The sequence below is a fragment of the Lonchura striata genome, chromosome 2 (genome assembly GCF_046129695.1).
Source record: "Lonchura striata isolate bLonStr1 chromosome 2, bLonStr1.mat, whole genome shotgun sequence".
Lineage (NCBI taxonomy): Eukaryota > Metazoa > Chordata > Aves > Passeriformes > Estrildidae > Lonchura > Lonchura striata.
The window spans coordinates 94,213,346-94,227,686 of record NC_134604.1 but is presented as its reverse complement, the minus strand read 5'-3'; the positions used below and the strand labels follow the sequence as shown (position 1 = coordinate 94,227,686).

Genomic DNA, 14,341 nt, shown 5'->3' with positions numbered 1-14,341 from the left:
AACACTGTCGTTTCTATTCTAAATACCTCCTGATCACTGTTTCTAAAAAACCCTTTTAGAAGTCCTGATTTCAGGTTCTGATATTCTGAAATATCATGTTGGAAAATATTTTATATTGCATTTACACTTTCAGTCCAAATAAACTTATATATTTGGTATACTTCAAGGTGGTGATACAGTTGTAAGATAATATCTGTCTCTCTTTTCTGTGTATTGAGTTATTAAATGCATTTACACCTTGTGCAAACACCATTGGCATGTACTATAAGAAGGTCAAGAGGAGAAATATGAGGAGATAACCTGAGTAAAAATTAGGAGAGCAGGAATAGAACACTAAACTGTTTGTCTGTAGATACATACCACTTAAATCACTCTTGAGCAAACTTCAGAAATTCTAGTGTAAAATCAACTTAAATTTATCATAGCAGGGGCTCAGTTCAATATGGAGTATTACATATACATGTAATGTGGGTTTAATTCTCAGTATTTATTGCGGATGAAATACGTTTTTTTCTGTAATTAAAAATTCCATAACTGCAAAAATTTTTAGTAAACATTGAAACTGAGGAAATGCAATTATAAACGTGAAATTTTTCCTACTTGAGAATTGAATGAATGAGTGAGGGAGTGAAGACAGGAAGTTATTCCTATGTTAATCACTTGTAATGTTTTGATGGTGACTTCAGAGAAGCACTTGCTTATTGTCACTACTGGGTAAACAGATACAAGCAAAATTAATTATTTGAGATTTTTTTTTTTTTTTTTAAGCCTCCACTGAATAATCAAATGCACTGAATGAAGCTTGACTGTTTCCCCTTAGGCTGATTAGTGTTTCATATTTTTGTCTTTGTAGCAGTTTTATCTTAGTAGCTCTAACACAGTTTCCAGTTTAGTGTAGTCTCATTATCTGGTCTTCCTAATCCAATTGGTCTTGGAAAGAAAACTGATTATCTCTTGTAGTATTCTGTGCACTGAACTATAATATTGTGATCAGAAGGTGGAACACCACAAATTAGGTTATCATCACTGACAATGTGTCCAATATAGTGAAAGCAGTTACAGAAACTAATAAGGTCACCCTTGAGCCTCCTTTTGTCCAGGCTAAACAATCCCAGCTCCCTCAGCCACTCCTTGTAGAATTTACTCTCCAGATCCTTCACCAGCTCCATTGACCTTCTGTGGACACACTCCAGCATCTCAGTGTCTTTCCTGAAGTGAGTGGCCCAGAACTGGGAGCACTAGGTGTGGTCTCCCCACAAGTAGAGGGGGACAATCACTGTTCTGTCCTGCTGGCTGTGCTACTTCTGTGACTTCACTTGCTTTATGCAGTAACTGTTAAGCACAATGTCTTGGATATCTGCCCCTCTTCCTTCTTTTAAACCACAAGATGCAGAACTGGGTAGTCCTTGAACATCTTTGCATCATTAGCTTAAAACAAGCACCAAGATTATTTTGTCCAATGAAGGTAGTCTGCTTCTTACCTTCTTACCCATCTGTTTTCTCTTTCTTCTTCCAATAAGTCAGTATTTCAGCCAGAAAGGAGACTGTCTTGGGTCCTGTCACATCCAAACTTTCTGAAGCATTAGTGCTATACAATGTTTTAACTCTCTGTTCTGAGGCAGTAAAACTCTTTCCCTTTCTGAATTCTTGAGAGTGCTTCTCTCCCTAGGGGTATGTACTACCTGAGCTTATGGACCTTGGAACTTTTCACTCACTGACCCCCATCACCTCCTCTACTCAGTACTTTCTGAATTTATACAACTTCTGCTTTCCCTCCTGCTGCATGAATGTCACTCTTACTGCCTTTTTAAACTTTTCTTTGCAATGCCACTTTTGGAGACTTCCAAACAAAATGTCACTGTTAGGCATTTTACTGATTATTGGTCTGCTGAGACCTTAACGTAGAATTTGATTTCTAAAAACATATACCAGCATATCTAGTGAATTAATTGTAACATCATTTTTAAATGATTTTTTAGGACCAATGTAATAAAGAACTACTGAACTATCATTTGTTTCAATTCAATGGATATTTCACTGGTCCAGTGCAGCAAGTATCTTTAGTAACAGCACTGTATCAGCAAGTAAGCTCATCCCTTACTTGTTTTATGATGAATCTCTGAAGCAAGCCAAGAATGATCTATAAAATGTTTTCTGGTTTTATAGGAATAGGAAAGTGTCTTTAACCATAAACTGTGAATCTCTTTTTGGGTTTCTGGATTTCTTTTCAGTCCTGCTTCTAAGTGTGCTTATAGTCATCCTTATAGCCTCTTCCATTATGAATGTTCTTCTTTGTGACGTAGAAAGGGATATTTCTGGAAAGGTGACTGTTAAAGGGGTAGGTCACATGATTTAATCTAATTGAAATGTGGATTGTCTGGAATAATTATGAGAGTTTTAAAAATTACGTTCTACATGGACTTTTTTATTCATGTATCTGGTAATTTTTTTCCATTTGAATTTTAGAATTGTATTCCTGCCAAAAGCAATAGCTTTTTAAACAGTCTAGTACATTTATTTCATATGTTCTTTCTGCACACACTTTTTTGATTTGAAGGATAGGCAACACTGCTATTTTTGGGAGGCATAGTAGGTATTACAGATAGGGATGGAGAGAGGCAGGTGTGTCATTGCTATGTTTGTGTTTTTTCTGTAAATAAAACAGTTGACCTTTTTTAACCTTTGATATTGTTAGATCATAGCTAGTTCAAATTTTTTTCTCTTTAATCTCCATCATTTCATACTGTATGTTATCTCTCAGGAATACTTGAGATTATAGAAATAAGGATGGTTAAACTTTTGTTCTTTCTTGACATTGCTACTTCATGCAATTAGTCCAGAATGCCAGTTTCCTAAAATCAAATATCAAAGTAATCTTTGAGATAAAATGTAACTGCTTATAGAACTATGAAGCCATATTTTTCTTTCAACTCATAAGTAATCAAGCTAATTCCATAAATTATGATACTTTTGGTTTATGTCGTCATTGTTTGGGGCTTAATGTTTGAAGTACTTTGCTATTAAAATGGAAGAGTTTTATGTCTCTAAACTTTTAATCTTTTAAAATGTTGATTTAGCTTTATTATATCAGTGAGGCTTTTTGTTTCCAATTAAATTATAGATGTTACTAGTTTTAAGCAGATTACTAACTCTTTCATGGTTTCCCTGGATATTTAGCGTAAAGATGAGGGTGCAGCTTTATCTGCTTTTTTAATATATATTAGCATTGAGTTCTGACAAACAAATTGGAGATCCATTTTGAGACTTGGAATGCCCAGCAAAATGCAAAAATACAAAGAACAAAATAGTGCCAAATACTATTGGAGAGAAGAGACAGAGTTGTTTGTTTTTTTTCCTTTGTTTCTTGGAAGAGTCTAAAAGGAATCTACAAGAATTCTGTTAGATTATTTTTTATTGCTTACTCTTAAATGTCCTGATATATGAGGAAAGGAATGGTCAAAGGGAAGCATGCCTATGTTCTGCAACACTTGACAGTCAAATATAAATTACTTCTGTTTAACAGAGAACATGTTTTCTCTACTTCAGAGACCTTATTAAGAAGCTGCTTGTGGTTGACAGAACAAGACGACTAGGAAATATGAAGGTCAGTGTGAAATCTTTAGTGTAACACAGCACAAGGTTGAAGGTATTCTGTAGGAAAGATACAGAGCAGCTCTTCATAGAATTTTCATCATTATAAGCATGAAAATAGATACATTTCCCCACACATTACTTAGGTTATGCAAAGTTTTACTTGTGTACTTCTGTGTTTTTGAAAATCATTCCCCTATTTGGATTAATGCTACTCTTGAGGATGGTTTTCCTCTCCCTCACCACCACTCTGTTCATTAATGTGAAAACCTTGATTAGACCAGAAACATGGTATTAAGTCTGGTAGTGCAGGGTGCCAGCTCATTTGGTTCTTTTTTTGTGGGAGTGTTAATCTCAGAAGGATCTCTAATCAAACTTGAAGTTTAAAAATTATTTTAAAAGTATAAGGATTGTTGTAGTACTGTGATACCTGGTCATTGTCTTGGTGGGGCTGATTAAACACAGTCAAATACTCTTCCACCAGGAAGAATTATTTACCCTAATTCAAACAGATTTATGAAGACAATGATACTGAAATTAGCTTGTATAATCTTTCTCTTTAAAGACACCTAAATTTTTTGTTTCTCTGGGCAAGGGATATTAGAGGTTTGCTTTTTGGCCCAAAGCACACTGATTGGTAACCACAGGTGAAGATGGTAATAGGTTTCTTAAAGGTTTCTTAAAGTAAAGAAGTTTCTTAACATATTAATATAAATATAAATGTTTTAACCAGCTGTCCAGTGTTTTCTTTTGGAGCCTTTTTATAGCACAAAGTTAGACTGGTAAGAAAAAACAGGAAATAATGTTTTTCTTATCCTTCAGAATCCTTTGTAGTCTTTTTCAGGAGGATTTCTTAAGCTGAAAATTTTTAAACTTAATTACCAGTGAAAACTTTTATATCTTTGGACAGTTTTGAAGGAAAACAAGACCAAAAGCAAATCTTGACTTGTTCAAACATAGGCTTTAGTAGATGGGTTTGGCTAGGTTTTGTGTTGTTTTGGAGGATGTTTTTAGTCTGTGCTTGCTTAGGTTTGTTTTGGGACTTTCCCTATAATTGACTAAAATTCAAAAAATAGTTCTAATTAAGAGCAGATTTTGGGGTGGGAGCACTCGGTCAGTCTTGTGTCTGATCCTTTTCCATTGTAATAATTGTTCTAATAAGATTTAAATCCCACAAAACATTTTCTGGTGAAACATTTCAGTCAAATCTGCTTTTGAAGGAACTATGTGATACTCTTCTCCTTGATGCCTTATTGGATATGATCATGGATAGGTCCACTCCACATAAATCTGAAAAAACCTAAATGTGTGATACTGGTTGGTTTTGTGGAGCTGTATGTGTTACAGTCTTGAGTTCTGTACTTTGATCAGGCCTGAGACAGACAACCAGCTGGTTTTCCCCAGTACTTAATGCCTGGAGAACAAGTCTGTGCTTGAAACAAGCTTAATCATGAACAGGCAGCTCAAAGACAATGATCATTACAAGGCAAATACACCTTTAGCTGTGTATCTAAAATCAAAACAAATGTTTTAATATATTTACTTTTGTAACAGTACTGAGAACCTTTTGCTGTCAGCATTAAATGTCTGTAATATTTTTAAAAAACTGTGTGTTTCCCAGACATTATTTAAAACGCTGTCAACCCTCAGTTGTGTTTTTTTGTAGTGCAACAAATAGAAAGTATATCTGAATAAAAGGCATTCTCTAAAATGTTGTTGAAAACAAAAGTAAATAGGACTATAATGGTTTTGGGGTACTTTAAAGCCTATTCTTGATCTCCATTGTGTCAGAAGAATGCTAAAAAAAGCCCCAAGAAACCCCAAATCAAAATTACTTGGGTTTTATTGCTGGAACTCAGGACCTACTAGGGAATTAACACTATGAATTTATCCTTTAGAATCTTTTAAAGATTATCACCTGAGAAAAAGAAAACAGGATAGACCTGATATCACAGTACTTGTAAGGAAATACATGGTTTGGCATATGTGTACCTTAAAAAATAGTTACTTTGATTTCTTTCCTTAAAGAATGGAGCAGATGATGTGAAGAGACATCGATGGTTCAGGTCTATAGACTGGGATGCTGTACCTCAAAGGAGACTAAAGGTACATTCTACAAATACTGTATAGGACATCACAAGGAGAAATCATTGTTCATTTAAGCTGATCTGTTGAAGGTTTGTTGGATGTTGCATCTGTGTGTTTGTGTGTGTATAACCACATGTCTATATGCGCACTTGGTAATTAAATGCATATTTGCCTTTTGCAATATGGAGTAATTGTATGAATGTTTGCATTTTTGTCTATATACGAACTGTCTAAAAAGAAATCTCTGCTTTAGTTTGCTGGAGATGATTAGTTAGTTTTCAGGTTTAGGGTTTTATAAGTGATTACTTGTGTTTTTTTTATTCGGGGACATGGAGGGGATTGCTAATTTGTTGGTTTAATTTTTTTTTTTAATTTATTTCTTTCCTTTTCCTTATGTATATGGAAGTATTTTACTCTGGGCTTTAAATTTTTGTGCTAAGTTCAATTCAGGTAAATGTTTTAATAAAATGTAAAGCACATGAGAGTAGGAGGAATAGGGAAGGTGAAGGAGAAGGATTTATTAATGTCATTCCAAGATACTTTTTTTATAGCACTGAATTCTAGTATTGTATGATGGCAGATGTTTTCAAAAGCTATCAACACTACAAAATGCTTTTAAGTCCTTTAGTAGTAAAACTGCTTTCTTTCCTTCCTCAGAGTTCTAACTTGTACAGTTCCTTACAGCAGTGGTTTTCTGTAGCTAAGGTTGGGTTATCACATGCAGTCAACCAAGTACCAATTAAACATTTGTTTTTCTTTTCTTTGCATTATTTTCTTGTGCTTAAATTCCAGGTAGATACCTTGAGTTCTTGCAAAATAAAAAGAGACAATATTAAAATGTTCTTGATGTATTCTTGTAAACAGTATCTAATGCAAAGCTGTAGATGACTTCTCTCTTTAAGAAAAATAAGTTTACGGTGTTTTAAATGTGTGGGTTTGTTTTAAGTCCTTACTTGCAACCATTTGATATTTTATGTAAATGCATTGTAATGAAGTCACATTTTTCTAGGTATTCATTTACTGTATTTTCTGTTTAATGAAACCTGCAAAGAACACAAACTGGATGATAATCTGTTTAATAATATATTAACTCTGAAGTTTATGACAACCAAAGCAATAAAAAACATAGTATTAAAAATGATTATTAGATGTACAATCAAATGTTTCAGGTCCAGACATTATTTGTGTGGCATTTTTATTTTAAAAAATAATCAAAAAAGAGTCACTGTAGCATTTAGATTATTATGAATACAAAACTGGTTTCTTAATCTTTGTTATGGTTGCATTAAGCTCTTAGAAGATGAGACGGTGCTTAATTAAACTTGACTAGGGATATTAAGTGGATCAGAATTTTACTTGTTTATTTGTAGAGGCAGCTATATTCTTCAGAATTTGTTTTCACTATTTCCTACTATTTTCAAGAGATTGAAAATATGAAATAATGCACACAATGCTCCATTTCCCCTGTAAAAAGTGTGAATTTGTCCATTATATAAATTATGTATATATTAATAGTCCTAATAAGGTATTAAATATCAATATCATATAAACAATAGCAATAGCTGAAAGGGAGGAAATAATTTCATTAATCATCCTTTCTCTCTTTGGCTTTTCTTTCTGTATGTCACTTCAGAAAACTGCTTTTTCTGCCAAAATGCTTACAGAGAGGAGGGGTACTAGGCACTACCCACAGTGGAACAAACATTTCTCAGGGGCAGAGCAGATTCTGCACATTTCCCTCAGCATCTGGGAAGTATTACTGTGACTGCTAGACACAAAATTAGGACTCTGCTTTTGGCTGAAGGTTAGAGACATACTAGGTTAGAAGTTAGGGACCCATCTTTCCCATTGAGAACCTAGTGATGATGACATCATTTTGAAAAGCCCAAAAGCTCAGATAAGATCTCATGAACTAGTGGCAGCCAGGCTTCTATCTTTTCGAGGATATGCAGGCTAGCATTTTGCTATACTTTATAGTTCTGTCTGTGGTGTGACTTTGAGCCAGTTCATCCATAAGGTTTTCTCATTCTGAAGTGTTCTGTTGGATTCAGCATAATAGTTAAGCTCTCAGTTGCTGAGGATAGAGAGATGAATATCCCTTGAGAAAGGAAACAGAGTTTGCCCTTCATTAACACCTGCAATTAATGAAATGTCCCTGAAAGGATCTTTTATCTCATAGTATGTGGCCAGAAACACAGAGCATTCTCAATGTTAGATTTCAGACAGGTTAAAACTGCAGGTACTCTGAAGATGATTTGCAATACTAGAAATTGAAAGGATCCTCTGTGAAAACAAACAGGAAACTGATATTGCTCGTCACCTTCAAGTTTCATAAAAACAATCTATTTGAATTAAGATACTTTTACAGCCTCATGTGAGTTATGATGAAGCAGTTTCTTTACCTGCTTCAATGTATTGCTAGGTTAGGAAAAAACACAGTTGGTAGACAGAAGTTAGTAATTTCAACTTCTTTAAAAGCAGTCTTTTTGAAAGCAGTGAAGAGGAGGCTTTTTTCCTTCAATATGGTAGCAGTTTCCCATGCTACTATGAAGATTCTTAGTTGAAAAGCTAGTACTCAATAAAATAGGTATCTATATTAAGTGTATTAATTATCTAAGTGTCTTTTAACCACATTATTTAAGTGTAAAATTGACAAAAAGCGGGGATGTATATGTGTTGCTGCAAGCTTCTCTCTTATACCATTCACTATTAGGGAAAAGGTGAACTGTAAATCTGTACTCCATTTGTTTAATATATCTTTTACAGAATAGTATGATGGAGAGGATCTCATTGAGGAAACTGCTAACATTTTTGTTGTGCTTCTTCTGACTAGCCTCCCATAGTGCCCAAAGTATCCAATGATGGGGATACTTCCAATTTTGAAGCTTACCCTGAAGATGACTGGAACAAGACACCTCCGGTACCTCCTAAAGATCTAGAAATTTTCAAGAACTTCTGAGCGTAACAACTACACTGGACAAGGTATGTCCAAATGCCAAGAGTGCCCTTGAAAGAAACCATATATAGAAATTACATTTTCTGATTCATAATGGGTTGAAATGACAAAAATAACTTGCCTCACAGGATTTGGTTTTTTACATTCATGAAGGTTTATTTACATACGAATATTCAAGTCCTTCTGTCCTTAAATTTCTAAAACTAATGTGTAAAAAGAAAGATTGATTTGACAGATAAGGAAATGTGATAATTCTTAACTGTAAGGTTTTACTACTAAGAATGCAGATTCTAGAGGAATAAGACTGTGAGGTTAATTCTGTACCCTGGATATTCTCTCTTACAAATGTGATAGGTTGATACTTGTTACTGAGTTCAAATAGTTCACCTTGAGTTTTGTGTTCTCTTTTTTTTTGTCTTAGAAACTGGAAGGAAATTGAAGTGCTAAGAGCAAGTCTGAAGAACAATGGAGTTCAGAGAGAAAGGAAGATTTTCTTTGTGGCTAAGAATGATACTGCATTCAGATACATGTATTAGTAAATGTCAAAAAAGATGGAGGCAGGCAGGAATAATTTTTGGCTATAAACATTTTACTTTAGTTTATTATATTGTAATAATGATAGTCTGCTCTGAAGTAGACTAACTAAAATGATATTTTTAGGATTATTTTTTTTAACTTACGGTTGAATTAAGTTTCCTGCTATTCCCAGATCCTTTTTGCATCGTTAACTCATAGACTTAATTTTATAAGTTTATACTAAAGTTGTGTAATTAAAAGCACAAATTAGTATATATGTATATAATGGATACAGTACAACTAAAGCACAGAAATTGTGCAAAGATGTAAATTTTTGTACTTTGCAGAGTCTATGATTTTTATTTTTCAAATAATGTTTTGCAGAAGTTCTTTAGGAATAAAAGTCTTAAAAAAGGATAAATGAGTTTTTCATCATCTTATATACATTTTATAATTGTTTGTAAAAAACAAAAATAATTATGTTTTAAATAAGATTTGTACCTAAAATTTCCAATGCCTCACACTTACAACCATAGTACTTGAAAGCAGAAAGACCAGGGCATGTTTTATTTTTGTTAAAGATGTATCTTAATGGCTAATTTATGAAGTTCTGTTACAATTATGTCTGTTCGAGAACCAGAATTTTGAGTGATTATACAGTCTGAAATGAGATTCCTTACATGAAAACTCACTAAACATGCAAGTCAGACCATCCTGATAAAAGGGCTTTAACTGGCTCTGACAGGAATTGTTCCCTCACAAGTCTTCTCCAAATGTAAATAATGAGCCATAACAGACCTTTTTCATTAGTGAAATAGTTCTTGTTGAATGCTGTATACTTTAGAATATCAGAGGGAAGACTGAATATATAGTACACCCTTATTTTTCTGTTCCTCCTTTTTTTGAAAATGTCCTAGTCCCTGCTGCCAGCAATTTCATATGCACAGAGTTTTAACTTTGGATGCACAGAGACTCTTTTTTCATCCTATGTTAACATCTTTCTAGCAGCTGGAGCACACTGTTTGGGAAGTGTTTGCAATATTGTTTCATTTTAAGTAGCACTAAATATCAGTATGTGCATATGTATGTATCTCAAATATGAATGCACAGAAACATGAAGGTGGATTGAATACTAGGCAAAATTTTTTTTTTTTAGGTTTTTTTTCATGTTACATATTGTGATACTTGTGTTAATATAAGGGAGTTGAAGTGCTTCAATTAAAAAAAATTACATTTTTTAGGATGTTGTCAGTTTAGATAACTTCTAGTGAAATTACCATATTTAGACCATTTTTTTTTTCTCAGAACACATCAGCTCTGTGGAATTCTACTACTGTGATTATGGCTCTGCATAATACTGTTTAATTAGATCATACAGACAGTTTTCCCCAAAAACTACACTCCACATTTTTGATGTGAAAGCAATGAGAAATGTAGGCCAAAAATTTGCTTTTCTAAACTAAATCCTGAATGGCATTCTAGTAATTGTTACTGAAATTGTCATATTTATAATGTTATGGCAGATCTGCTACTGGAGTCTCTTTGTGGAAAAGTGATCTCAATTTTTTTTTTTTTGTTTAAACAGTACGGAAATTTTTTTGAGAACTGTAACTCCTAGGATATTAGATTACTTCTTCATAAAGCAAGTCCTTACTAAAAGAGACTGTATAACTCTTGTCAAAAATGCACATTGTGTAGCAAAATCAGGATATTTCAAAATGATAATTCTGTAATATCACAAAGCTGTCTTGATGTTATGGAAGTTGATGGCCCCAGCTGCCACTCAATAATTATTGTGTAGAAATGTATAATGAAATACAGGACAATCCATAGGAAATTACAGTTTTAACCTAGTGTAAGTACCTTATTCTCTTGGAAAGATTAATCTGGCCCACTATATTTGTATATGTGGAATTAGTTATTCTGAATCAACTGGAAAAACTGAAGCACATAAAACACATTTTGTGTAAGGGGGAGGAAATGGGGAGTTTTCTTAATGCACAAATGGATGGTATTTTATGGACTGAATACTACGTACATCAATTTCTTATTTGAAAATTTACATACTGCAAGTGTGCTAAATGTAGGATTTTTCTTCAAATTTCAAAGCTGTTCTAAGTCTTCAGATCTGAGGAAATGAAGTTGAAATTGAGTAATTTGCCACAGTGGCAGTTAGAAGTTTTGAACCCTTGAACAACAGGAGATACAAGTTTTCTTTTCATTACCCTTATCCGTTGCTGGCAGTGGATGCACTGACATTCAATATGATGGAGACTTAAGGAAGTGAATACATTTTATTAATAATGATAATCCATTGACTTTACATTGTTTCCAAGCCATGTGTATACACACCTAACTACTGACCTTGTCAGCATGCTTTCTAGTACAAAACTGCTTTCATTTTTTTAAAATTAAAATACTGAAGTAAAAGGTAAAACCAAAACATTTTTGAAGTATTATTTCAAGCTATCAGTTATTTTTTTCTGTAGACCTGGACTTGATGAGGTGTTATTACCTGGCTATTTTATTTATTTGCACAAGTGAGTCTGCTTTAAGTCTTCACTGGGAACTTCATGGCCCACTAATGTAGTTCTGTCTGAGTGTTCATGCAGGTAAACACTGCACTAGGAATTCTGGATTTATGGCTTTCTTTTAAGAAGACTAGAAGATTTTTTTAGTTACTATTCAAGTAGGGTGTTCTCTGAAGTTCGTTTTGATTGTTTCTGCTAAAGTCTACTTGTGCGTAAAGACTTGTCTTGAAAGGGAGCCTTTGATATTCTACATCCGTAAACAAGAATGTTTAACATTAAAAAAAAACTTTTATTTTTGAGTTTTATATCTATATTTTTAATTGCCCAATCTGAGGTTTTAAGTGATAAACATGAATTGTAAACTCAATTGCCTTGTAACCAAATGATATAAATGCTTCATGATTTCAATGAAGAATATGCTGTAGATTTTCCTGTAAATGAGCTTGATCAATGAATATGTGTGCTACTGAGCTTTAACTAATGTGATCTTCCACTGTAGAAAGTCATTGTTATGGATCAAATATAGGTACTAAACTATGTTTAAATGGATAAACAGGGATTTTACAGTTTTGAAAGCAATGAAGATACGGCTGTTCCGCAGCCCATCTGCTTGCCATTCAGAAGAGTTGTGATGCAGTGCTTCCTATGCTATAGAACTCTTTCAGCTTTCAATGACTGTAGCATGATTCCTTTTTGTACTGTACTATGTACAGACTTCCCATGTTTTGCACTTTTCTATGGCAAACCTTGACTGCTTTATAAGTACTCTGTCATGTAGTAAATAGTGATAGTAGTAGCGGGCATTTGTGTGCTGCATAATCATTTTGGACTGCCTGACTTGTGAGGTTCACTTGGGCTAATGTTGTGTGTTGCTGGTTGCTTGTTGTAGCTCACATGTAAGTACTGTTCAGCCCTCACTGTAAGTACAAAGTCAGCCCTCATTGCACAATGAAAAATCACTGTGATCTGTACATAAACCCTAGTAAAACTTTATTGCTGTTTAATTTAATGTAATATCTGTCAAATCTGGATTCATTTAATAAACCTTTATATCTTTTCAAATGTTTAAACTTAGTTTGCTTCCATTTATGCTGGAAGGATGTTGGGGTTCTTCATCCAAGAAAATGGTAAAGGGGAGACAAGAGGAGCAGAAAAACAACTGTTCCTTCTTTTCACATTTTAAGCCTTTTCAGAAAAGACACAAGTGTTGGAACAGATTTTAGATGGTATTGAAGAAGCACCAAAAAGTACATTTTCAAAACCATTTCAGGTACTGTACCAGGTAGTAACACCAAAAGTGTTAATTTGAACTTCTCATTAAACTTTGATTATATGACTCTAATTGCTTTGGCATTTTCACAACTTAATGGCCTGAACACTGTCCAGAACACTCAGTTCAATCAGTATCTTCAAGCATTGAAGAAAATTCTTAAAATGGCTACCTGACTTACCCTTTTTCCTCTTCCATCAAAACTTGAAAAGTTTGTTTCTAACAAAATTTGTTTAGCTCTTTAAATTCCTTCTCTTGGGTCAAATGTATTTTATTTCTTTTCTCCTAGATATCAGAATCTAGGGATAATTACATAGTCATAGAACCTACTTGATACAGTTTGGACTGGTTAAGGGTTTGCTTGTTAAAGATGGAATTGGGTTTTTTTTGTGCCTGGCTTAATTCTAATTTCTGTGCATTGATGTTTTTCTCTTGTAAACCACTATGTCATGTGCTTCAAGGTTGAAGACTGCTAATGGAAAGTGAAGGAACACTGCAATGAGCCCTGGCAAGCTTTTAGTCATGTCTTTGACATGGATCGAAATAACTTCTCAGTTACATTTTTGAATTTTCAGGCATTTTTTGAATGGCAACACAAAAGATTTTTTTTTGGTGGGTTGTTCATACCCCAGCCATGTGTGGGAGTTTTTGTTCATTTGTTGTGAGTGCTACATCTTTTTTGAATGCACATGTAACTCTTTTCCAATAAAAGCCATTTAAAATACACTTTTTCACTTATTCAGGGCAGGTAAGTTTTGTTCACTACCCCCAGATCTCTCATTTCTTACACTTCATTAGGCCTTTTTAGGACAAAACACTCTTAAAACTGCATTTGACAATAGCCCACTGTTCTGTGGCCCTCTGTTAACTAGTAAAGGTATGATACTCTAAGGAATGGTAGAAAGCAGCTGGCATTGTTACATCTGGATCCTGCCCAGTACTTTGTGAATTCTTATATAATTCACAAATCAAGCCCTTCCACATGCAAACTCCTGCTAGTTGCTTCGATATCAGCTGCAGAATTCAGGCATCTTTTCACAGGGAAAGTAAAAGGCTCTTCTGCTGCTCTCAGTAGAAGACAACTCCATTCTGTCTTTCATGCCCTCTTTCCATCTACCCTTCAAAAAATCATCATATATGAATGTATGTCAACCTTTGTATTTATCTTTGAAACCAGAAATACTGTAAAATTTTAGCAAGCTGATTTGTACAATTTTCTGTGTATCCAAATACTTTTCCAGTTTTGTGCAATCGTATTTCAAACTATTATTCTGTGAAAAGTGCAGCAATCTTTGGGGCTATTATACCAACTTCAACTTAGGTAGGTTTATCTGATTCACTGCGCTTGTTTCAATGCCAATAATTTTTTGGAGCAGTTGAGAGTCTAAC

The 14,341-nt window shown here is 34.0% G+C and overlaps 1 protein-coding gene across 1 annotated transcript in view; it reads left to right on the top strand.

Moving 5' to 3' along the window:
- The window catches only part of PRKX (protein kinase cAMP-dependent X-linked catalytic subunit), a 54,977-nt gene extending 42,233 nt beyond the window's left edge, over positions 1–12,744 (top strand). The window contains exons 6-9 of the mRNA XM_021545558.2: positions 3,547–3,604; positions 5,620–5,697; positions 8,513–8,661; positions 9,057–12,744. Of these exons, the coding sequence (XP_021401233.1) occupies positions 3,547–3,604; positions 5,620–5,697; positions 8,513–8,638 (262 nt within the window). The 3' untranslated portion in view covers positions 8,639–8,661; positions 9,057–12,744. The remainder of the gene's footprint in view (positions 1–3,546; positions 3,605–5,619; positions 5,698–8,512; positions 8,662–9,056) is intronic.
- Positions 12,745–14,341: the final 1,597 nt, after the last annotated feature.